Below are 23,115 nucleotides of genomic sequence, written 5' to 3'. Positions count from 1 at the left end.
TGCCGATATCGACAGTCATCATGAATGTTACAGTGAAAACGATTTGGAGGATGCAATCATCAAAAGCACACTATGAAAGCAGGCCACTATCTGCACTCGGTGTCTGTGCTGACTTTGTTCTTTTACAGTCAATCAAAAGAGAACAGCAGCGTACACTGGATGAGTTCCTTTGTCGATAACTCTTCGAAATGAAAACAGTTTTATAATACTGGAGCTAGACCAGAATCTAGCCACTCGGCACAGTCTGCTCCACCATTCCATCACAGCTGAACCATTTCCCTCACAACCCCTCTCCTGCCGTCCGTCTCCCAGTAACTCTTTATGCTCTGTCTGATCGAGAACCTAACACATCTGTTTTAAGTATACCCAATGACTTGGGCTCTACAGCAATGAATTCCACAGATTCACCATCCCCATACCGTTTGAGGCCCTGGCTAATCAAGAACCAAGTTATCTCTGCCTTAAGTACACCCAATGACAATGACAGCCGCTCATGGCAACACATTCCACAGATTTACTGCCCTCTGACTAATGTGATTTCTTCATGTCTCAGTCAGCTCCATCTTGGGCACCAGTCTACAAAGTACCCAGAACATCTTCAAGGAACAGAAAGGCAGCGTCCATTATTAAGGACCTCCAGCACCCAGGACATACCCTTTTCTCACGGTTACAACAGGTAGGAGATACAGAAGCCTGAAGACGCACACTCAGTGATTCAGGAACAGCTTCTTCCCCTCTGCCATCCGATTCCCAAATGGACATTGAATCCTTAGACATGACGTCATTTTTTTTAATATATAGTATTTCTGTTTTTTGCACATTTTTAAAAATCTATTCAAATAAGTAATTGATTTACTTGTTTATTTATTATGTTTTATTTTATTTTTATTTTATTATGTATTTTTTTTTTCTCTGTCTGCTAGATTATGTATTGCATTGAACTGCTGTTAAGTTAACAAATTTCACGTCACATGCCGGTGACAATAAACCTGACTCTGATTCTAAATGGATGTCTTTCAAACCTGAAGTCGTGCCCTCTTGTTCTAGACTCCCCTATCATGGGAAATAACTTAACCACATCTAATCTGTTCAGGTCTTTTAACATTTGGAATATTTCTATGAGATCGCCCCTCATTCTCCTGAACTCCAGGGAATACAGCCCAAGAGCTGCCAGATGTTCCTCATATGGTAATCCTCTCATTCCTGGAATCACTCTTGTGAATCTTCTCTGAGCCCTCTCCAATGTCAGTATATCCTTACTAAAATAAGGAGCCCAAAACTGCACACAGTACTCCAAGTGTGGTCTCACGAGTGCCTTATAGAGCCTCAACATCACATTCCTGCTCTTATATTCTATACCTCTAGAAATAAATGCCAACATTGCATTCACCTTCTTCACCACTGACTCAACCTTGAGGTTAACCTTTAGGATATCTTGCACAAGGACTCCCAAGTCCTTTTCACATCTCTGCATTTTGAATTCTCTCTCCATCTCAATAATAATCTGGTCATTTATTTCATCCAGCAAAGTGCATGACCATACACTTTCCAACATTGTATTTCATTTGTCACTTCTTTGCCCATTCCCCGAAACTATCTAAGTCTCTCTGCAGGATCTCTGCTTCCTCAACACTACCCGCTCCTCCACCTATCTTTGCATCATCCACAAATTTAGCCACAAATCCATTAATACTGTAATCCAAATCATTGACATACATTGTAAAAAGCAGCGGTCCCAACACCGACCCCTGTGGAACTCCACTGGTAACCGGCAGCCAGCCAGAATAGGATCCCTTTATTCCCACTCTCTGTTTTCTGCCGACCAGCTGATGCTCCACCCATGTTAGTAACTTCCCTGTAATTCCATGGGCTCTTATCTTGCTAAACAGCCTCATGTGTGGCACCTTGTCAAAGGCCTTCTGAAAATCCAAGTACACCATGTCTATTGCATCTCCTTTCTCTACCCTGCTTGTAATTTCCTCAAAGAATTGCAGTAGGTTTGTCAGGCAGGATTTTCCTTTCAGGAAACCATGCTGGCTTTGGCCCATCTTGTCATGTGCCTCCAGGTACTCTGTAATCTCATCCCTAACAATCAATTCCAACAACTTCCCAACCACTGATGTCTGGCTAACAGGTCTATAGTTTCCTTTCTGCTGCCTCTCACCCTTCTTAAATAGCGGAGTGACATTTGCAATGTTCCAGTCATCCGGTACAATGCCGGAATTTATCGATTATTGAAAGATTGTAAAGGCCACCACAATCTCTCCAGCTGCTTCCTTCAGAACCCGAGAGTGCATTCCATCAGGTCCAGGAGATTTACCCAGGAGAGGATAAGGCGTGAGAGAATAGGACCAATCAAGTGTGACAGTGCAAAAATGTGTATGGAACTGGAGGAGATAGCAGAGATACTTAATGAATACTTTGCTTCAGTATTCACTACAGGAAAGGATCTTGGCGATTGTAGGGATGACTTACGGTGGACTGAAAAGCTTGAGCATGTAGACATTAAGAAAGAGGATGTGCTGGAACTTTTGGAGAGCATCAAGTTCGATAAGTCACCGGGACCAGACAGGATGTACCCCAGGCTACTGTGGGAGGCGAGGGAGGAGATTTCTGAGCCTCTGGCGATGATCTTTGCACCATCAATGGGGATGGGAGAGGTTCCGGAGGATCGGAAGGTTGCAGATGTCATTCCCTTATTCAAGAAAGGCAGTAGAGATAGCCCAGGAAATTATAGACCAGTGAGTTTTACTTCAGTCATTGGTAAGTTGATGGAGAAGATCCTGAGAGGCAGGATTTATGAACATTTGGAGAGGCATATGATTAGGAATAGTCAGCATGGCTTTGTGAAAGGCAGGTTGTGCCTTACAAGCCATATTGAATTTTTTTAAGGATGTGACTAAACACATTGATGAAGGAAGAGCAGTAGATGTAGCATATATGGATTTCAGCAAGGCATTTGATAAAGTACCCCATGCAAGGCTTACTGAGAAATTAAAGAGGCATGGGATCCAAGGGGACATTGCTTTGTGGATCCAGAACTGGCTTGCCCACAGAAGGCAAAGAGTGGTTGTTGATGGGTCATATTCTGTATGGATGTCGGTGACCAGTGGTGTGCATCAGGGATCTGTTCTGGGACCCTTACTCTTCGTGATTTTTATAAATGACCTGGATGAGGAAGTGGAGGGATGGGTTAGTAAATTTGCTGATGACACAAAGGTTGGAGGTGTTGTGGATAGTGTGGAGTGCTGACAGAGGTTACAGCAGGACATTGATAGGATCAGAAACTGGGCTGAGAAGTGGCAGATGGAGTTCAACCCAGATAAGTGTGAGGTGGTTCATTTTGGTAGGTCAAATATGATGACAGAATATAGCAGTAATGTTAAGACTCTTGGCAGTGTGGAGGATCAGAAGGATCTTAGGGTCCGAGTCCATAGGACACTCAAAGCTGCTGTGCAGGTTGACTCTGTGGTTAAGAAGGTATACGGTGCATTGGCCTTCATCAATCGTGGGATTGAGTTTAAGAGCCGAGAGGTAATGTTGCAGCTATATAGGACCCTGGTCAGACCCCACTTGGAGTACTGTGTTCAGTTCTGGTCGCCTCACTACAGGAAGGATGTGGAAACCATGGAAAGGGTGCAGAGGAGATTTACAAGGATGTTGCCTGGATTGGGGAGCATGCCTTATGAAAATAGGTTGAGTGAACTTGGTCTTTTCTCCTTGGAGTGACGGAGAATGAGAGGTGACCTGATAGAGGCGTATAAGATGATGAGAGGCATTGATCATGTGGATAGTCAGAGGCTTTTTCCCAGGGCTGAAATAGCTAACACAAGAGGGCACAGTTTTAAGGTGCTTGGAGGTAGGTACAATGGAGATGTCAGGGGTAAGTTTTTTTTTTACGCAGAGAGTGGTGAGTGTGTGGAATGAGCGACTGGCAACCGTGGTGGAGGCAGATACAATAGGGGCTTTTCAGAGACTCTTGTATAGGTACTTGAAGCTAAAAAATAATAGAGGGCTATGGGTAACCCTAGGTAATTTCTAAGGTAAGGACATGCTTGGCACAGCCTTGTGGGCCGAAGTGCCTGTATTGTGCTGTAGGTTTGCTATGTTTCTACGTTTATCCACCCTCAGACCATTAAGCTTCCTGAGCACCTTTTTAGTCATAATTTTCACTGCACAAACTTCACTTCCCTGACACTCTTGAATGTCCGGTATACTGCAGATGTCTTCCACTGTGAAGACTGATGCAAAATACGCATTCCGTTCCTCTGCCATTTCTGCGTCTCTCGTTACAATATCTCCAGCATCATTTTCTGTTCGCCCTATATCTACCCTCAACCCTTTATGTAATTAAAAAAGCTTTCAGTATCTTCTTTGATAGTCGCCAGCTTCCTTTCTTAATTCATCTTTTCCTTCCTAATGACCTTCTTAGTTTCCTTCTGCAAGTTTTTAAAAGCTTCCCAATCCTTTATCTTCCCACTAGCTTTGGTTTCCTTATATGCCCTCTCTTTTGCTTTTACTTTGGCTGACTTCACTTGTCAGCCATGGTGGTGTCCTTCATCTTAATTGGAATATATCTGTCTTGCACTTCCCTCATTTTTCACAGGAACTCCAGCCATTGCTGCTCTGCTGTCCTTCCTGCTAGTGCCCCTTTCCAGTCAACCTTAGCCAGTTCCCCTCTCATGCCATTGTAATTTCCTTTATTCCACTGAAATACCAACACATTGGACTTTACTTTATCCCTCTCAATTTTCAAAGTGAACTCGATCATATTGTGATCACTGTTCCCTAAGGGTTCCTTAACCTTAAGCTCTCTTATCACCTCCTGATCATTGCACAACACCGAATCCAGCACAGCTGATTCCCTAGTGGGCTCAACAGCAAGATGTTCTAAAAAGCCGCCCCTTAGACATTCTACAAAATTCTGTATCAAGGTCCAGTACAGACCTGGTTTTCCCAATCCACTTTCATGTTAAAATCCCCAACGATTATCATGACATTGCCTTTCTGACACGCCTTTTCTATCTCCTGCTGAAATTTGTAATCCACATCCCGGCTGCTGTTTGGAGGCCTGTATACAACTGTCATTAGGGTCCTTTTACCCTTACCATTTATTTACTCATCCCATAGAGACTCTACACCTTCCAATCCTATGTCATCCCTTTCTAATGATTTAATATTATTTCTCATACACAGGGCCACACCACCCCCTCTGCCTACTAACCTATCTTTCCAATACACCGTATATCCTTGGACATTCAGCTCCCAATGGCAGCCATCCTTTAGCCGAGTTTCAGAGACGGCCACAACGTCATACTTGCCAATCTGTAGCTGAATTTCAAGATCGTCCATTTTACTTCTTATAGAAACATAGAAAATAGGTGCAGGAGTAGGCCATTCGGCCCTTCGAGCCTGCACTGCCATTCAGTGTGATCATGGCTGATCATCCAACTCAGAACCATGTACCAGCCTTCCCGCCATACCCCCTGATCCCTTTAGCCACAAGGGCCATATCTAACTCCCTCTTAAATATAGCCAATGAACTGGCCTCAACTGTTTCCTGTGGCAGAGAATTCCACAGATTCACCACTCTCTGTGTGAAGAAGTTTTTCCTCATCTCAGTCCTAAAAGGCTTCCCCTTTATCCTCAAACTGTGACCCCTTGTTCTGGACTTCCCCAACATCGCGAACAATCTTCCTGCATCTAGCCTGTCCAATCCCTTTAGGATTTTATACGTTTCAATCAGATCCCCCCTCAATCTTCTAAATTCCAACGAATGCTGCATGCATTCAAATACACTGTACAACACTCTCCATCCAGTATTTGTTGCTTTCTGTTTTAACTGCACCATGCCTCTATTTCCCTGTAACTCATCTCACTGGCTGTGATTATGACTCATCTCCTGCCTGTCCTTTCTATCATCTCTGTTGCACGCTATCTTTGATTTATTTCTGTTTTCCCCTTTCTCAGCCCTATCACTCCACTTCCCATCCCCTGCCAAATTAGTTTAAACCCTCCCCCACAGCTCTGTTAAACCTGCCCGCTAGGATATTGGACCCCTTTGGGTTCAGGAGTAACCCGTCCTTTTGGTACAGGTCGTACCTCCCCCAGAAGAGGCCCCAATGATCCAGGAATCTGAAGCCCTGCCCCCTACACCACTCAGCCACACATTAATATTCCTGATTATGCTATTCTTATGCTCATTAGTACGTAGCACAGGCAGCAATCCTGAGATTACTACCCTGGAGGTCCTGCTTTTCAGCTTCCTACCCAGCTCTCTAAATTCTCTCTTCCTATGAAACCTCATCCTTAACAATTGATTCCAACATCTTCCCAAGGACTGAGGTCAGACTAACTGGTCTATAATTTCCTTTCATCTACCTCTCTCCATTCCTGAAGAGTGTAGTGACATTTCCAATTTTCCAGTCCTCTGGAATCATTCCAGAATCCATTAACTCTTAAAAGCTGATTACTGATGTCTCTGTGATCCCTTCACCACCTTTTTCAGAACCCCAGAGTGTACACTACATGGTGCAGGTGACTTCAGACCTTTCAGTTTCCCAAGCACCTTCTCCCTAGTGATGGTAACTTCACCCACTAATGGCCCCTGACACTCTCGAACACCCAGCTTACTGTTGAAACCATTGTATGGATAGTGTTCCAATTTTTCATTAAAATACAAATTAAAATAAACACGATACTCAAAAAACAACAGGAATTCTGCAGATGCTGGAAATTCAAGCAACACACATCAAAGTTGCTGGTGAACACAGCAGGCCAGCCAGCATCTCTAGGAAGAGGTACAGTCGACATTTCAGGCCGAGACCCTTCGTCAGGACTAACTGAAGGAAGAGTGAGTAAGGGATTTGAAAGTGGGAGGAGGAGGGGGAGATCCAAAATGATAGGAGAAGACAGGAGGGGGAGGGGTAGAGCCAAGAGCTGGACAGGTGATTGGCAAAAGGGATACAAGAGGATCATGGGACAAGAGGTCCAGGAAGAAAGACAAGGGGGGGGGGACCCAGAGGATGGGCAAGAGGTATATTCAGAGGGACAGAGGGAGAAAAAGGAGAGTGAGAGAAAGAATGTGTGCATAAAAATGAGTAACAGATGGGGTACGAGGGGAGGTGGGGCATTAGCGGAAGTTAGAGAAGTCGATGTTCATGCCATCAGGTTGGAGGCTACCCAGACGGAATATAAGGTGTTGTTTCTCCAACCTGAGTGTGGCTTCATCTTTACAGTAGAGGAGGCCGTGGATAGACATGTCAGAATGGGAATGGGATGTGGAATTAAAATGTGTGGCCACTGGGAGATCCTGCTTTCTCTGGCGGACAGAGCGTAGATGTTCAGCAAAGCGGTCTCCCAGTCTGCGTCGGGTCTCGCCAATATATAAAAGGCCACATCGGGAGCACCGGACGCAGTATATCACCCCAGTAGACTCACAGGTGAAGTGTTGCCTCACCTGGAAGGACTGTTTGGGGCCCTGAATGGTGGTAAGGGAGGAAGTGTAAGGGCATGTGTAGCACTTGTTCCGCTTACACGGATAAGTGCCAGGAGGGAGATCAGTGGGGAGGGATGGGGGGGACGAATGGACAAGGGAGTTGTGTAGGGAGCGATCCCTGCGGAATGCAGAGAGAGGGGGGAGGGAAAGATGTGCTTAGTGGTGGGATCCCGTTGGAGGTGGCAGAAATTACGGAGAATATTATGTTGGACCCGGAGGCTGGTGGGGTGGTAGGTGAGGACCAGGGGAACCCTATTCCTAGTGGGGTGGTGGGAGGATGGAGTGAGAGCAGGTGTACGTGAAATGGGAGAGATGCGTTTAAGAGCAGAGTTGATAGTGGAGGAAGGGAAGCCCCTTTCTTTAAAAAAGGAAGACATCTCCTTCGTCCTAGAATGAAAAGCCTCATCCTGAGAGTAGATGCGGCGGAGACGGAGGAATTGCGAGAAGGGGATGGCGTTTTTGCAAGAGACAGGGTGAGAAGAGGAATAGTCCAGATAGCTGTGAGAGTCAGTAGGCTTATAGTAGACATCAGTGGATAAGCTGTCTCCAGAGACAGAGACAGAAGGAAAGAAAGACAGAAAGACGTTACTCAAAATGAGTTTTTTTTAATATCTTTCTAACTATTTCATTGGAACTTTGGCTAATTGGGGCAGTTGCTTAATTGGGCAAGATGTACTGGTCCCAATGGGTCTTGAGAACTGGAATCTACTATTTGTCTTATTGTAATTTATGTTAACTTCTATGTTCTGCTGCCATAAAACAAACTTCACAACATATATCAGTGATGATAACATCTGCTTTTGATTTGTTTGCCCAACTTGCTGTTGATCAGAAAGACCAGCTGCCCACGTACCCGGAGACGGGAATTTCAGGAACTCTCCCATGTCACGGACCTTGTCACCTGCCCTGCCCGCACTAGGTATGCAGAGCAGAGACCCAGCTCTCTACGCTGGACCAGATGTACCCATCAGACCCCACCCGCTGAACCCTTCTCACTCGCTAACCTGCCCATAGGCCCCAGGGGCCTCCTCCCCCTCAGTCCAAATAACATTTATCTGCTCAGTGTTTTTCCCAGGGTTGGTCTATCAAGGTCCAGAAGGCACAAGTTTAAGGTGAGATGGAGATCTTTAATAGGATGTTTTCCTCATGCAAGGGGTAGAATGATTGTGCAGTGAGCTGCCATTGGCTGGTTCTATGTTTCTATTTGTAACATTTAAAAGACAGTTGTACCAGTAAATGGATAGGAAAGGTTATGGGTCAAAGTGGGCAAATGGGTCCAGCTTGGATGGGCATCTGGGTGGACACGGGGAGTTGCACCAAAGGGCCTGTAACTGTATTGTAGGGCTCTATCTCATCCTTACATCACCACTTCCACCCTCTGCAGTAACCTTTACTGCATAGAATATTAGAACACACGACAGTCCCTTCAGCCCACGACTAAGATCAGTCTTGCTCTTCCCTCTCACATAGCCTTCCACTTTTGCTCTGCCATGACCCTCTCTAGTGGCCCCAATCTTTTGGGTCCTTCTGTCCAACAAGCTTTACTGACCAGCAACCCTTGATTTAACCCTAGCCGAATCACAGAACAATTTACAATAACTAATTAACCTATTAACCAGGACATCTTTGGACTGCAGGGAGAAACCAGGGCACACAGGAAGGAGCTTACGCACTCCTTAAAGATGACATAGGGATGGAACTCTGAACTCCGACACCCCAGCCTGTCACATTGTCATGCTAACTGCTACGCGACTGTGGAGTCCCAAACGATATCCTAGGCGATGTCACATTTTCCGCGGCCACTCTTCCTTGTGTCCTCTCTCACAGAACCCTGCTGACATCCCTTGTGCATGATGTACACCTACAGTAACATCGTCCTTCTTCAACCTGCTCTGATAATTCCTGTCTCGTTCCCAGTGGAGTGGGTCACTGCCCCCCCCGACCCCTTCAGGACTCCAGACATAAACACAGAAACATAGAAACATAGAAAATAGGTGCAGGAGTAGGCCATTCGGCCCTTCGAGCCTGCACCGCCATTTATTATGATCATGGCTGATCATCCAACTCAGAACCCAGCCTTCCCTCCATACCCCCTGACCCCTGTAGCCACAAGGGCCATATCTAACTCCCTCTTAAACGTAGCCAATGAACTGGCCTCAACAGTTTGCTGTGGCAGAGAATTCCACAGATTCACCACTCTCTGTGTGAAGAAGTTTTTCCTAATCCCGGTCCTAAAAGGCTTCCCCTCTATCCTCAAACTGTGACCCCTCGTTCTGGACCTCCCCAACATCGGGAACAATCTTCCCGCATCTAGCCTGTCCAATCCCTTTAGGATCTTATACGTTTCAATCAGATCCCCCCTCAATCTTCTAAATTCCAACGAGTACAAGCCCAGTTCATCCAGTCTTTCTTCATATGAAAGACCTGCCATCCCAGGAATCAATCTGGTGAACCTTCTTTGTACTCCCTCTATGGCAAAGATGTCTTTCCTCAGATTAGGGGACCAAAACTGCACACAATACTCCAGGTGTGGTCTCACCAAGGCCTTGTACAACTGCAGTAGTACCTCCCTGCTCCTGTACTCGAATCCTCTCGCTATAAATGCCAGCATACCGTTCGCCTTTTTCACCGCCTGCTGTACCTGCATGCCCACTTTCAATGACTGGTGTATAATGACACCCAGGTCTCGTTGCACCTCCCCTTTTCCTAATCGGCCACCATTCAGATAATAATCTGTTTTCCTATTTTTGCCACCAAAGTGGATAACTTCACATTTATCCACATTAAATTGCATCTGCCATGAGTTTGCCCACTCATCCAACCTATCCGAGTCACCCTGCATCCTCTTAGCATCCTCCTCACTGCTAACACTGCCACCCAGCTTCGTGTCATCCGCAAACTTGGAGATGCTGCATTTAATTCCCTCATCCAAGTCATTAATATATATTGTAAACAACTGGGGTCCCAGCACTGAGCCTTGCGGTACCCCACTAGTCACCGCCTGCCATTCTGAAAAGGTCCCGTTTATTCCCACTCTTTGCTTCCTGTCTGCTAACCAATTCTCCACCCACACCAATACCTTACCCCAATACCGTGTGCTTTAAGTTTGCACACTAATCTCCTGTGTGGGACCTTGTCAAAAGCCTTTTGAAAATCCAAATATACCACATCCACTGGTTCTCCCCTATCCACTCTACTAGTTACATCCTCAAAAAATTCTATGAGATTCGTCAGACATGATTTTCCTTTCACAAATCCATGCTGACTTTGTCCGATCATTTCACCGCTTTCCAAATGTGCTGTTATCACATCCTTGATAACTGACTCCAGCAGTTTCCCCACCACTGATGTTAGGCTAACCGGCCTATAATTCCCCGGTTTCTCTCTCCCTCCTTTTTTAAAAAGTGGGGTTACATTAGCCACCCTCCAATCCTCAGGAACTAGTCCAGAATCTAACGAGTTTTGAAAAATTATCACTAATGCATCCACTATTTCTTGGGCTACTTCCTTAAGCATTCTGGGATGCAGACCATCTGGCCCTGGGGATTTATCTGCCTTCAATCCCTTCAATTTACCTAACACCACTTCCCTACTAACATGTATTTCACTCAGTTCCTCCATCTCACTGGACCCTCTGTCCCTTACTATTTCTGGAAGATTATTTATGTTCTCCTTAGTGAAGACAGAACCAAAGTAATTATTCAATTGGTCTGCCATGTCCTTGCTCCCCATAATCAATTCACCTGTTTCTGTCTGCAGGGGACCTACATTTGTCTTTATCAGTCTTTTCCTTTTTACATATCTATAAAAGCTTTTACAGTCCGTTTTTATGTTCCCTGCCAGTTTTCTCTCATAATCTTTTTCCCCCTTCCTAATTAAGCCCTTTGTCCTCCTCTGCTGAACTCTGAATTTCTCCCAGTCCTCAGGTGAGCCACTTTCTCTGGCTAATTTGTATGCTACTTCTTTGGAATTGATACTATCCCTAATTTCTCTTGTCAGCCACGGGTGCACTACCTTCCTTGATTTATTCTTTTGCCAAACTGGGATGAACAATTGTTGTAGTTCATCCATGCAACCTTTAAATGCTTGCCATTGCATATCCACCGTCAATCCTTTAAGTGTCATTTGCCAGTCTATCTTAGCTAATTCACGTCTCATACCTTCAAAGTTACCCCTCTTTAAGTTCAGAACCTTTGTTTCTGAATTAACTATGTCACTCTCCATCTTAATGAAGAATTCCACCATATTATGGTCACTCTTACCCAAGGGGCCTCTCACGACAAGATCGCTAATTAACCCTTCCTCATTGCTCAAAACCCAGTCCAGAATAGCCTGCTCTCTAGTCGGTTCCTCGACATGTTGGTTCAAAAAAACCATCCCGCATACGTTCCAAGAAATCCTCTTCCTCAGCACCTTTACCAATTTGGTTCACCCAGTCTACATGTAGATTGAAGTCACCCATTATAACTGCTGTTCCTTTATTGCACACATTTCTAATTTCCTGTTTAATACCATCTCCGACCTCACTACTACTGTTAGGTGGCCTGTACACAACTCCCACCAGCGTCTTCTGCCCCTTAGTGTTACGCAGCTCTACCCATATCGATTCCACATCTTCCCGGCTTATGTCCTTCCTTTCTATTGCGTTAATCTCTTTTTTAACCAGCAACGCCACCCCACCTCCCCTTCCTTCATGTCTATCCCTCCTGAATATTGAATATCCCTGAACGTTGAGCTCCCATCCCTGGTCACCCTGGAGCCATGTCTCTGTGATCCCAACTATATCATAATCATTAATAACAATCTGCACTTTCAATTCATCCACCTTATTACGAATGCTCCTTGCACTGACACATAAAGCCTTCAGGCGCTCTTTTACAACTCTCTTAGCCCTTATACAATTATGTTGAAAAGTGGCCCTTTTTAATGCTTGCCCTGGATTTGTCGGCCTGCCACTTTTACTTTTCTCCTTTGTACTTTTTGCTTCTACGCTCACTTTACACACCTCTGTCTCTCTGCACTGGTTCCCATCCCTCTGTTGTGAACTAACCTCCTCACGCCTAGCCTCTTTAATTTGATTCCCACCCCCCAACCATTCTAGTTTAAAGTCACCTCAGTAGCCCCCGCTAATCTCCCTGCCAGGATATTGGTCCCCCTAGGATTCAAGTGTAACCCGTCCTTTTTGTACAGGTCACGCCTGCACCAAAAGAGGTCCCAATGATCCAAAAACTTGAATCCCTGCCCCCTGCTCCAATCCCTCAGCCACGCATTTATCCTCCACCTCATCGCATTCCTACTCTCACTGTCGCGTGGCACAGGCAGTAATCCCGAGATTACTACCTTTGCGGTCCTTTTTCTCAACTCCCTTCCTAGCTCCCTATATTCTCCTTTCAGGACCTCATCCCTTTTCCTACCTATGTCATTGGTACCTATATGTACCACGACCTCTGGCTCCTCACCCTCCCACTTCAGGATATCTTGGACACGATCAGAAATATCCCGGACCCTGGCACCAGGGAGGCAAACTACCATCCGGGTGTCTGGACTGCGTCCACAGAATCACCTATCTGACCCCCTTACTATCGAGTCCCCTATCACAACTGCCCTCCTCTTTCTTGCCCTACCCTTCTGAGCTACAGGGCCAGACTCTGTGCCGGAGGCAGGGCCACTGTTGCTTCCCCCGGGTAAGCTGTCCCCTCCAACAGTACTCAAACAGGAGGTCACTGCTAACCATCTCACTCCTCACCATGAACCACTGCCGTGCACCCTCCACCCGACCCCTCTGCCACCAGGGTGAATACTTCGCTATCCGGGATGACACAAGAGGCTGCAAAGAACTGGTGCAAGGTTTAGGCCTGAAATGACACTAACTTCTCTCCACCCACCCCATAAGACATTAAGATACAGGAACAAAATTAGGCCATTTGGCCCATCGAACTTGCTCCACCAACTCATCATGGCTGATCTAATTTCCCTCTCAGCCCCAATCTCCTGCCTTCCCCTGTCCCTTCATACTATTACCAATCAAGAATCTATCAACCTCTGCGTTAGATACACATAAAGACTTGGCCTCCACACCCGACAGTGGTTCCAACGAATTCCACAGATTCACCACTCTCTGGCTGAAGAAACTCCTCATCTCCATTCTAAAAGGATGCCCCTTGGGTCTGAGGCTGTGTCCTCTGGTCTTGGGCTCTCCAACCACAGAAACCATCCTCTTTACATCCACTGTATTGAGGCCTTAACCATTCGACAGGTTTCAACGACGTCACCCCTCATTCTTCTGAATGCCAGTTTCTGTTCCTGGTGTCCCTTGTGTTTCTCTGCTCAACCAATTCAGCTGCTTCACCCACACAACCCATTTCCCCCTCCCAGTACAATGAAAACCTTCCCCAGTACAACCACAAACCTACCCCTCCTTGCACAATGAGCAACACCCCACACCCTAACCCCAGTACAATCCACCCACCTCTCCCCTCCCTGTACAACTAACACCCTCCCAACACCCATCCCCAGTACAATTCACCCACCTCTCCTCTTCCGGAACAACTAACACCCTCCCAACACCCATCCCCAGTACAATCCACCCCCTCTCCTCTCCCTGTACAACTGTCACCCTTTCCCATTACAATATATCCATCTGCCCCCCCGTACAACTAATACCTTCCCACGCTCTTCCCCTGTACAATCCACCCATCTGCCCCCCATTGTACAATAAACCCCCTCCCCAGCACAATCCACCCACCACCCCCTCCCTGTACAATAAACATCCTTCCTCACACCCTTTCCCCATAGAACCCAGCCACACCCCCCTCCCGTAAAACTAACAGCCTCCCCACACCCTTCCCCCAGTACAATTCACCAACACCCCCTCAAGTACAATGAGCACCCTCCCACTCCTTTCCTCAGTATAATCCATCCACTTCACCACTCCAGGTAAAACTAATACCTTCCACACACTCTTCTCCAGTAAACCCTCCAATCTCCCCCCTCCCTGCACAACCAATACCCTTCCCCAGAGCACCCACCTCTAACACCCTTCCCGCGTCCTGAACAACTAACACCCTCCCCACAGCTTTCCCCAGTACAAACCACCAATCTACTCCCTCCCATCTACAATCCGTTCCTCATTTCTCCTCCTTTATCTTCCCTCCCAATATGACCCACCCTTCGCTCTCCTCCCATACCATATCCTCTCCCACTTACACTCTTCTACTCATCTCCCCCTCCCATCTACAAGCTCTCCCACCCTTCCCCACCCATATCCCCCTCCCACCCTTCCCTGTCCACCCCACCCGTCTCCCCCCACCCTTCCCCACGCACCCACCCGTCTCCCCCTCCCACCCTTCCCCGTCCACCCCAACCGTCTCTCCCTCCCACCCTTCCCCACACACCCCACCCGTCTCCCCCTCCCACCCTTCCGCACTCACCCCACCCACCCATCTCCCCCTCCCACCCTTCCCCACGCACCCACCCGTCTCCCCCTCCCACCCTTCCCCGTCCACCCCACCCGTCTCTCCCTCCCACCCTTCCCCACACACCCCACCCTTCCCCACTCACCCCACCAGTCTCCCCCCCACCCTACCCACCCGTCTCCCCCTCCCACCCGTCCCCGTCCACCCCACCCGTCTCCCCCCCCACCCCACTCGTCTCTCCCTCCCACTCTTCCCCGTCCACCCCACCCATCTCCCCCTCCCACCCTTCCCCACCCATCTCCCCCCACCCTTCCCACCCATCTCCCCGTCCACTCTTCCCCACTCACCCCACCCGTTTCCCCCCACCCTTCCCCACACCCCACCCGTCTCCCCCCACCCTTCCCCACTCACCCCACCCATCTCCCCCACCCTTCCCCACCCACCCCACCCGTCTCCCCCTCCCTCCCTTCCCCACGCACCCTCACACCTGTCCCCTCCCGTCCTCTCCACCCACACACCCTCCGGCAGGCTGACCTGAATGTTGAGCCTCCCCCGGTGCGGTCCGAGCCCCACCCTCAGGTAGCTGGAGGCTGTCAGCTGTGTGTCCTCCACCCTCAGTGACTCCAACCCCAGCGGGGGACACTCTGTAGAAAACACCACGGGGTCAGGGAGCAGAGCAGGGCCCGGCCCGGTGGATAAATTAACGCAATTCATACATTAACCCCTCCATCGCCCTGGTGGTCCGGTGGTCTGGGATTGCTCACTCTGGCAGGATAACCGGCCCCGAATTCCGGGATCTTTTCCACGAGAAGAATGGGTGGGATATTCTAATGTGGGGGTTGGGGTGCAGAGGGTTGAGCTGAAGGGGGTGGAGGGAATCTGAGTGCCTTGGGGTCAGGATCGAGCTCATGGAGGGAATGGAAACAACTGGAAGGTGCCAACTGGGGGTCATGTGGTGTGATGGGCAGGACAAGCTGAGGGGGTGGAGGGAATCATCCTGTGCTGTACAGAACCCGACAGGACCAGCCCTGTGACTCTGAGATTAGACGGTGACCGCTGGGGGAGGACAGGGACGATGTGGTGACCTTAGAGGGAGAAGGTGACCCCATGGTGACCCTGACATCACTAAGGTCACTCTCCTCCAAGGAGAGTGGCCCCACAGTGACCTTGGAGGAGAGTGACCCCACAGTGACCCTGGGGGGGAAGGAGAAGTTGTCCCAAGGGGAGAATGGGATCTCGTAGACACCCGGGGACAATACAGCACCCCCATGGAGACCCAGGGACTGGAGGCAGTGACCCAGGAGAAGATGGCAAACCCACAGAGACCCGGGGGTGGGGTGGGGAGGGGAGCAGACGTCCTCCCTGACTGACCTTCCTGCCGTGCGGATCCATCTGACACGTCCCCTGGAATGTGTTCTGGCGCCTCCACCTTCGACCTCTGCGTCCCTGCACAATGTATAGAGAATAGGTGAGGTCACTGAGCCTGGGTCAATGTGGCTGTGGCCATCAAGCATGGCCTTTCCAGAACTTCAACCTCTGCACCCACCCCCAACCCACGTCCCCGCTGCCCAGCCTACAACCTCCTGTAACAATCCATCGGATACACCGCAGACCCATAACAGCTCCTCCTCGCTGATCGCCAACGCTGTAGCTCCTTTCTGCTCTTCTCTCTCCACACCCATGACTGTGTGGCTAGGCAGAGCTCAAGCACCATCGAGTGTTGGCAGGATTTTAGATGGTGGCAAGCAGTCGTACAGGAGCAGGATGGTTCAGGCGGGTGAGTGGTGTCACTGCAACAACTCTGTACTCAGTGTTAGTGAGACCAAGGAAGTGATTGTGGACGTCAGGAATGGAGGAGCTGAGGGAACACACTCCAGTCCTCATCGAGGGGTCAGCAGGGAAGGGTGAGACATGCTCTCTTCTCTTGGCAGTCTGGAGGATCAGAAGGATCTTGGGGTCCATATCCATAGGACACTCAAAGTTGCTGCACAGGTTGACAGTGTTGTTGAGAAGGTGTATGGTGTGTTGGCATTCATCAACTGTGGGATTGAGTTCAAGAGCCGAGAGGTAATGTTACAGCTATATAGGACCTTAATCAGACCCCACTTGGAGTAGTGTGTTCAGTTCTGGTCATCTCACTACAGGAAGGATGTGGAAACTATAGAAAGAGTGCAGAGGAGATCTACAAGGATGTTGCCTGGATTGTGAGAATAGCTTGAGTGAACTCAGCCTTTTCTCCTTGGAGTGACCGAGGATGAGATGTGACCTGATAGAGGTGTATAAGATGATGAGAGACATTGATCGTGTGGATAGTCAGAGGCTTTTTTCCAGGGCTGAAATGGCTAACACGAGGGGGCATAGTCTTAAGGTGCTTGGAAGTAGGTTCAAGGGGGATGTCAGAGAGTGGTGGGTATGTGGAATGCTCTGCCAGTGATGGTGATAGAGGTGGATACAATAGGGTTTTTTTAAAGAGTCTCTTAGGTAGGTACATGGAGCTTAGAAAAATAGAGGGCTATGCACTCGGGAAATTCTAGGCAGAGTAGGTTACATGGTTATCACAACATTGTGGGCCGAAGGGCCTGTAATGTGCTGTAGATTTCTATGTTCAATGTTCCCATTGCTACCATCAGGGAGGAGGTACAGGAGCCTGAAAACACACACTCAACACTTTTGGAACAGCTCCTTCCCCTCTGCCATGAACCCATGAACGCTAACTCACTATGCCTCGTTTACACTAATTACTTATTTTGTCTTTGGGTTGAACAAAACAACTATTTTTATGAGACATAGGTGCAGAATTAGGCCATGTGGCCCATTGAACCTACTCCGCCATCCCATGGGGGCAGCCCCAGTCTCCTGCCCTTTCCTCATAACCATTCACTCCCTGGTTAATCAAGACCCTGTCAATCTCTGCTCCATTTTTCCATGAATACATCTCCAGATGCTCCCCTCACATCATCATTGCTGCACCCTGGGTGGTTTCAACATCAGACACCCTGGCCCAGGCCACCCAGCCCTGGGTGATCCAACCACGACGGGTTCAGGTAGCCTGTGCTGCAGACCGCCAGGGACTTGCTCACTTCATCCAGAGCCGTCCTGAGGCTTTCTGCCTCCTTGGATCGGCGGGGGTCCAATGCACCGAGGGCTCGGTGAAGAGACTGTCCCGCGAAGCCCGGGCGCCCCGTTTCAATGGGGACGCGCTTCGCCCCTCTGACAGCCAGCGGTTACCGACCAGCTCCTCATCTCTGGCCAGCTTCCTCTCTCGGGCCTCCACAGACCCTCCTCCCGGGGCACCGTCAGCGGCAGCAGGAGGCTGTGCACCTCTGGAGGATGTCTGGTCTCGACGCCGTGCTGTGGGATCTCCTGGCCAGCCGTGAGTGGGAGCCAGAATGCCTGTGGTCGCTCTCACAAAGGTGATGCTTCCATTGCGGGGTTGAGCTTGTTTGCTGTTACTAATTCTTGCTGCAGCGAAGGTCTTCAATACTTGATCAAAAAACTTTCATCTCCGCATTAAACATGCCCAGTGACTTGGCCTCCACAGACGCCTGCGGCAACGAATTCCACAGGCTCACCGCCCCCCGGCTGAGGAAACTCTCCTCGTTTCCGTTCTAAGTGGACGCCCCCCCCGCCCCGTTCTGGGTTCGCGCCGCACCTCCTCCCCACCCCTCCGTCCCAGTCGGAAACAGCTTTTCCACGTCCACTCTACCCGGGCCGTCCAGTATTCGATGAAATCCCTCCTCATTCTTCGAAACTCCGGAACCATCAAACGCGCCCAATACTTTAACCCTTTCATTCCCGGAATCGTTCTCGCGAACCTCGTCTGGAACCTTTCCAGTGTTAGCACCATCTTCTCTCACATGGGGGGCCCCCAAGCCGCGCACTAGACTCCAACTGCGGTCTAACGCACCACTTATCAACCTTCGGCATCACATCCCTGCTTTTATATTCTAGTCCGCTTCAAATGAAATGCTAACATTGCATTTGCCTTCCTCACCACCGACTCAACTTGGAAGTGAACCTTTAGGGAATCCTGCACGAGGATCCCGAAATCCCCCTCGGATTTTTGACTTCGCTCCGATCCTGAATGTCGGTTCCTCCACGTTTCAGATTTTCGCCTGGCGTTGCTTTAGAGCAGCAAATACAATAAGACGGCTAAACAACAGCGGATCCACAAGGCTCGGAGGATCCGGTAGGAACCCAGCTCACCAGCAGACCCGCTGCTCGGACTCGCACCCCCCCGGCTCCGGTCTCACCTGTCTCCGCGCTGCCGGACGGTTTTGGGTAGTTGGGTGTCCCGGGGCCCGGGGACGTTCGCGGCTCCGTTGGGATGGAAGCGCCGGGGAGCCCAGCCGGGAGGCAGAGGACGAGCAGCAGGGTGAAGATCGGCGACTCCATCCCGACGGCTCGGCGGCGGCAGCCCGAGTGGGAAGCCCAGCGGCGGGCGTCAGTGCCAGGAGCGCCCGGGACCACCCCCGGCCCGCCCCTTCCCGGTTTCGGAACCACCTACCCATTTCGGATACGGACCCCGAAATACGCGACCGCCCATCGCAACTCCGGTTATGGAACTAACCCCACCACCTTACCCCCGGGTTACGGCACCGGACCCCGTCCAAGGGTCTCACCAGGAAACGGACCGGCACCGTTCACTGCGGAGGGTGGGGTGGGAACCCGGGACCCAAATCAGAACCAGAACAAGTAACACAACCTCACCCCGCGGAGCTGGACCCCCCGTCATTCACCCTTTTGTTACCGAGACACAGGCCCTGCCTCCCCTCCCCTCCCCTCCTGGGACGGGCCCCCCCCCCAATCCACCACCGCTCTCCGCCAGTCCGTCATCCCCCGTTCCGACTCACTCCCGATCTGCTCGGCGTCCGTCCCCCACTCAGCCAGGGACCGAGTTGCCTCACCTTCTCGGGCAGCGTCTCTCCCCCAGGTGGGTTATCCAGGACTCCTCGCTCAGGTAAAGCAAGATCCCGTCCCATTGCCCAGACCCGTCTGTCTCTCCCTAATCCCACCAAAAAACCCTTCACGGCCGGCTCACCCAACCCGAGCCCTCTGAATCCCCTCCATCCTCCATCCTCCATCCTCCACACCCCTCCCCCTCATCCTCCATCCTCCACACCCTCCCCCTCATCATCCTCCACACCCCTCCCATCCCCCTCCACACCCCTCCCCCATCCTCCATCCTCCACACCCTCCCCTACCCTCCACACCCCTCCCCCTCATCCTCCACACCCCTCCCTCTCATCCTCCACACCCCTCCCCCTCATCCTCCATCCTCCACTCTCCACACCCCTCCCCCTCATCTTCCCCTCCACCTTCCATCCTTCTCATCCTATCCTCATCCCTCCCTGCACTCTCCTTCCCTCTCATTCTTTTATCCCTCAATTTCATCCTCCCCTCCTCCCTAACTCCCTCTCAACCTCCCCCTCCTGCTCCCTCACTCACTCATCTTCTCCTCCTCACTCCCTCCCTCTTACCCTCCACTCTTTCCTCCCTCCTTATCAACAACACCTCCTCCCCTTTATTCGTCTCCTCCCCTCCCTCCATCTCATCCACCCTTCCTCCCTCCTGCCCAGCTTTCCTTTGTTATCCCACTCATCTTCCCTTACTCAATCTCTTTCTTCCAACCTTCCTCCATCCCTCTCACTCTACCCCCCTCCATCCCTCTCTCATCATCCCCTACTCCCTCCCGCTCATCCTGCCCCATCTCCCTCCCCTCTCATCCACCCCTGCCTAATAGTCCCCACTCCCTCCCATCATTCTTCTCTCCCCTCCTTAGCTCAAACCCCCTTTCCCCTCCCTCCCATCTTCCCCACTCTCTCATCCTCCACTGTTCCCTCCCTCCCTCTCTCCCTCCCTTCCTCTCTCCCTCCCTTCCTCTCATCCTCCTATCCTCCCTTTCATCTTCCCCTCCTCCCTCCCTCTCATCCTCCCCTCCTCTCCTGCTCTCTAATTCTCCCCACCCCCCTGCTCCCTCTCAAACTCCCCGTTCACTAGCAACATTTTCTCCTCCCTCCCAGTCATCATCCCCTCCTCTCCTCTCGCTTATCGTCCCCTCCTCCCTCCCTCTAATTCTCCCCTCCTACCTCCCTTTCATTATCCTCTCCTCCCTCCATTTCATCGAAGAGCCCTAGCCTGCGTCCAGTCCTGTAGCCACGTCATATCCTCGCCTAGTTCTGGGGTCCAAGCCCGAGTCAAGACCCAGGTTCTGGGTCCTTGTCCAGTCTCCGGCTCGGAGCCCAAACCCAGGCTCCTAGTTCCCAGTCCCTTGTCCTGGGGGTCTGGCTTTCCCAGCCAAAGTCCTAGCCTAAGTCTGTGTTCCTGTCCCAGCTCCTCGTCTGTGTCCAGTTCTGTCCCCAAGCCTAGTCCAGTCCAGTTCCCAGTACTTCAGTGTCTGTGTCTTGCATTTGGGTCTGCCATCAACACCCACCGTATGACAGCCATATTAGTTTAAACCACTCCCAACAGCTCTAGTAAATTTTCCCGTAATTATAACCCTCAGATTCAAGTGCAACCTATCCCTTTTTGTACAGGTCACTCCTGCCCCAAAAGAGGTCCCAATGATCCAGAAATCTGAATCCCTGCCCCCAGCTCCAATCCCTCAGCCACGCATTTATCCTCCACCTCATTCTATTCCTATACTCACTGTCACCTGGCACAGGCAGTAATCCCACGATTACTACCCCCTGAGGTCCTGCTTCTCAACTTCCTTCCTAACTCCCTGTAGTCTGTTTTCAGGACCTTCCCCCTTTTCCTACCTGTGTCATTGGTACCAATATCTACCACGACCTCCGGCTGCTTACCCTCCCTTTTCAGGATATCGTGGATGCATCCAGAAACACCCCAGACCCTGGCACCTGGGAAGCAAACTACCATCTGGGATTCTTTCCACAGAATCACCTATGGGACCCCACTAACTATAGAGTCCCCTGTCACTGCTGCCATCCTCTACAGTTCCCTACCCTTCTGAGCCACAGGGTCAGACTCAGTACCAGAGACACGGCCACTGTCGCTTCCCCCAGGTAGGTCGTCCCCACCCCCAACAGCAATCAAAATGAAGTATTTATTGTTGAGGGGGACAGCCACAGGGCTGCTCTCCACTATCTGACGTTCTCCCTTCCCTCTCCTGACAGTCACGCATTTACCCGTCTCCTGTAGCCTAGGGGTGACTGTCTCCCTTTCATCCTCTCCTCCTCTTCCCTCCCTCCCTCCTTTCCTCCCCTCGTCCCTCACTCTCATCCTCCACTCTTCCCTCCCTCTCATCCTCCCCAACTCCCTCTCATCCTCCCCAACTCCCTCTCATCCTCCCCAACTCCCTCTCATCCTCCTGAACTCCCTCTCATTCTCCCCTCGTCCCTCTCTCTCATCCTCCCCTCGTCCCTCCCTCTCATCCTCCCCTCGTCCCTCCCTCTCATCCTCCCTTCGTCCCTCACTCTCATCTTCCCCTCGTCCCTCACTCTCATCTTCCCCTCGTCCCTCACTCTCATCCTCCCCTCGTCCCTCACTCTCATCCTCCACAACTCCCTCTCATCCTCCCCAACTCCCTCTCATCCTCCCCAACTCCCTCTTATCCTCCCCAACTCCCTCTCATCCTCCTGAACTCCCTCTCATCCTCCCCTCGTCCCTCCCTCTCATCCTCCCCTTGTCCCTCCCTCTCATCCTCCCCTTGTCCCTCCCTCTCATCCTCCCCTCGTCCCTCACTCTCATCCTCCACTCTTCCCTCCCTCTCATCCTCCTCTCATCCCTTTCTCTCATCCTCCTCTCATCCCTCCCTCTCATCCTCCTCTTCCTTCCCTCCCTCTCATCCTCCCCTCGTCCCTCACTCTCATCCTCCCCTCGTCCCTCCCTCTCATCCTACCCTCGTCCCTCACTCTCATCCTCCCCTCATCCCTCCCTCTCCCCCTCCCCTCCTCCCTCCCACTCAACCATCGCACCCTCATCACTCCCTCTAATCCTCCCCTTGCCCCTCTCTCCCTCATTTTCCCTTCCTCCCACTCTCCCTCATCCTCCCCTTCTCCCTCCCTCCCTGCCTCTTATCCTCCACTCCTCTCTCCCTTGTTCTCATCCTCTCCTCTCCCTCCTCATCCTCTCTTCCTCACTCGCTCACTCTCATCCTCCCCATCTTTCATCCACCCCTCCTCCCTTCCCATCTTCCTTCAATCTTCTCTCCTTCTCCGGCCTTTCACTATCTTGTCCTAA

General features: G+C 50.5%; 1 protein-coding gene across 2 annotated transcripts in view; it reads right to left on the bottom strand.

Annotated features, from left to right (window-relative positions):
* The window catches only part of cpxm1a (carboxypeptidase X (M14 family), member 1a), a 74,136-nt gene extending 54,765 nt beyond the window's left edge, over positions 1–19,371 (bottom strand). The window contains exons 1-3 of one of the 2 annotated variants that reach the window (XM_063047236.1): positions 19,167–19,371; positions 16,285–16,359; positions 15,448–15,557 (exon numbers count right to left, since the gene is read on the bottom strand). In XM_063047236.1, the coding sequence (XP_062903306.1) occupies positions 15,448–15,557; positions 16,285–16,359; positions 19,167–19,308 (327 nt within the window). In that variant the 5' untranslated portion in view covers positions 19,309–19,371. The remainder of the gene's footprint in view (positions 1–15,447; positions 15,558–16,284; positions 16,360–19,166) is intronic. The other variant, XM_063047234.1, reaches the window with a different exon arrangement.
* Positions 19,372–23,115: the final 3,744 nt, after the last annotated feature.

The sequence above is a fragment of the Mobula hypostoma genome, chromosome 4 (genome assembly GCF_963921235.1).
Source record: "Mobula hypostoma chromosome 4, sMobHyp1.1, whole genome shotgun sequence".
Classification (NCBI taxonomy): domain Eukaryota; kingdom Metazoa; phylum Chordata; class Chondrichthyes; order Myliobatiformes; family Myliobatidae; genus Mobula; species Mobula hypostoma.
Note: the sequence above shows the minus strand (reverse complement) of the source record. Positions and strands in the feature narration are given on the sequence as shown.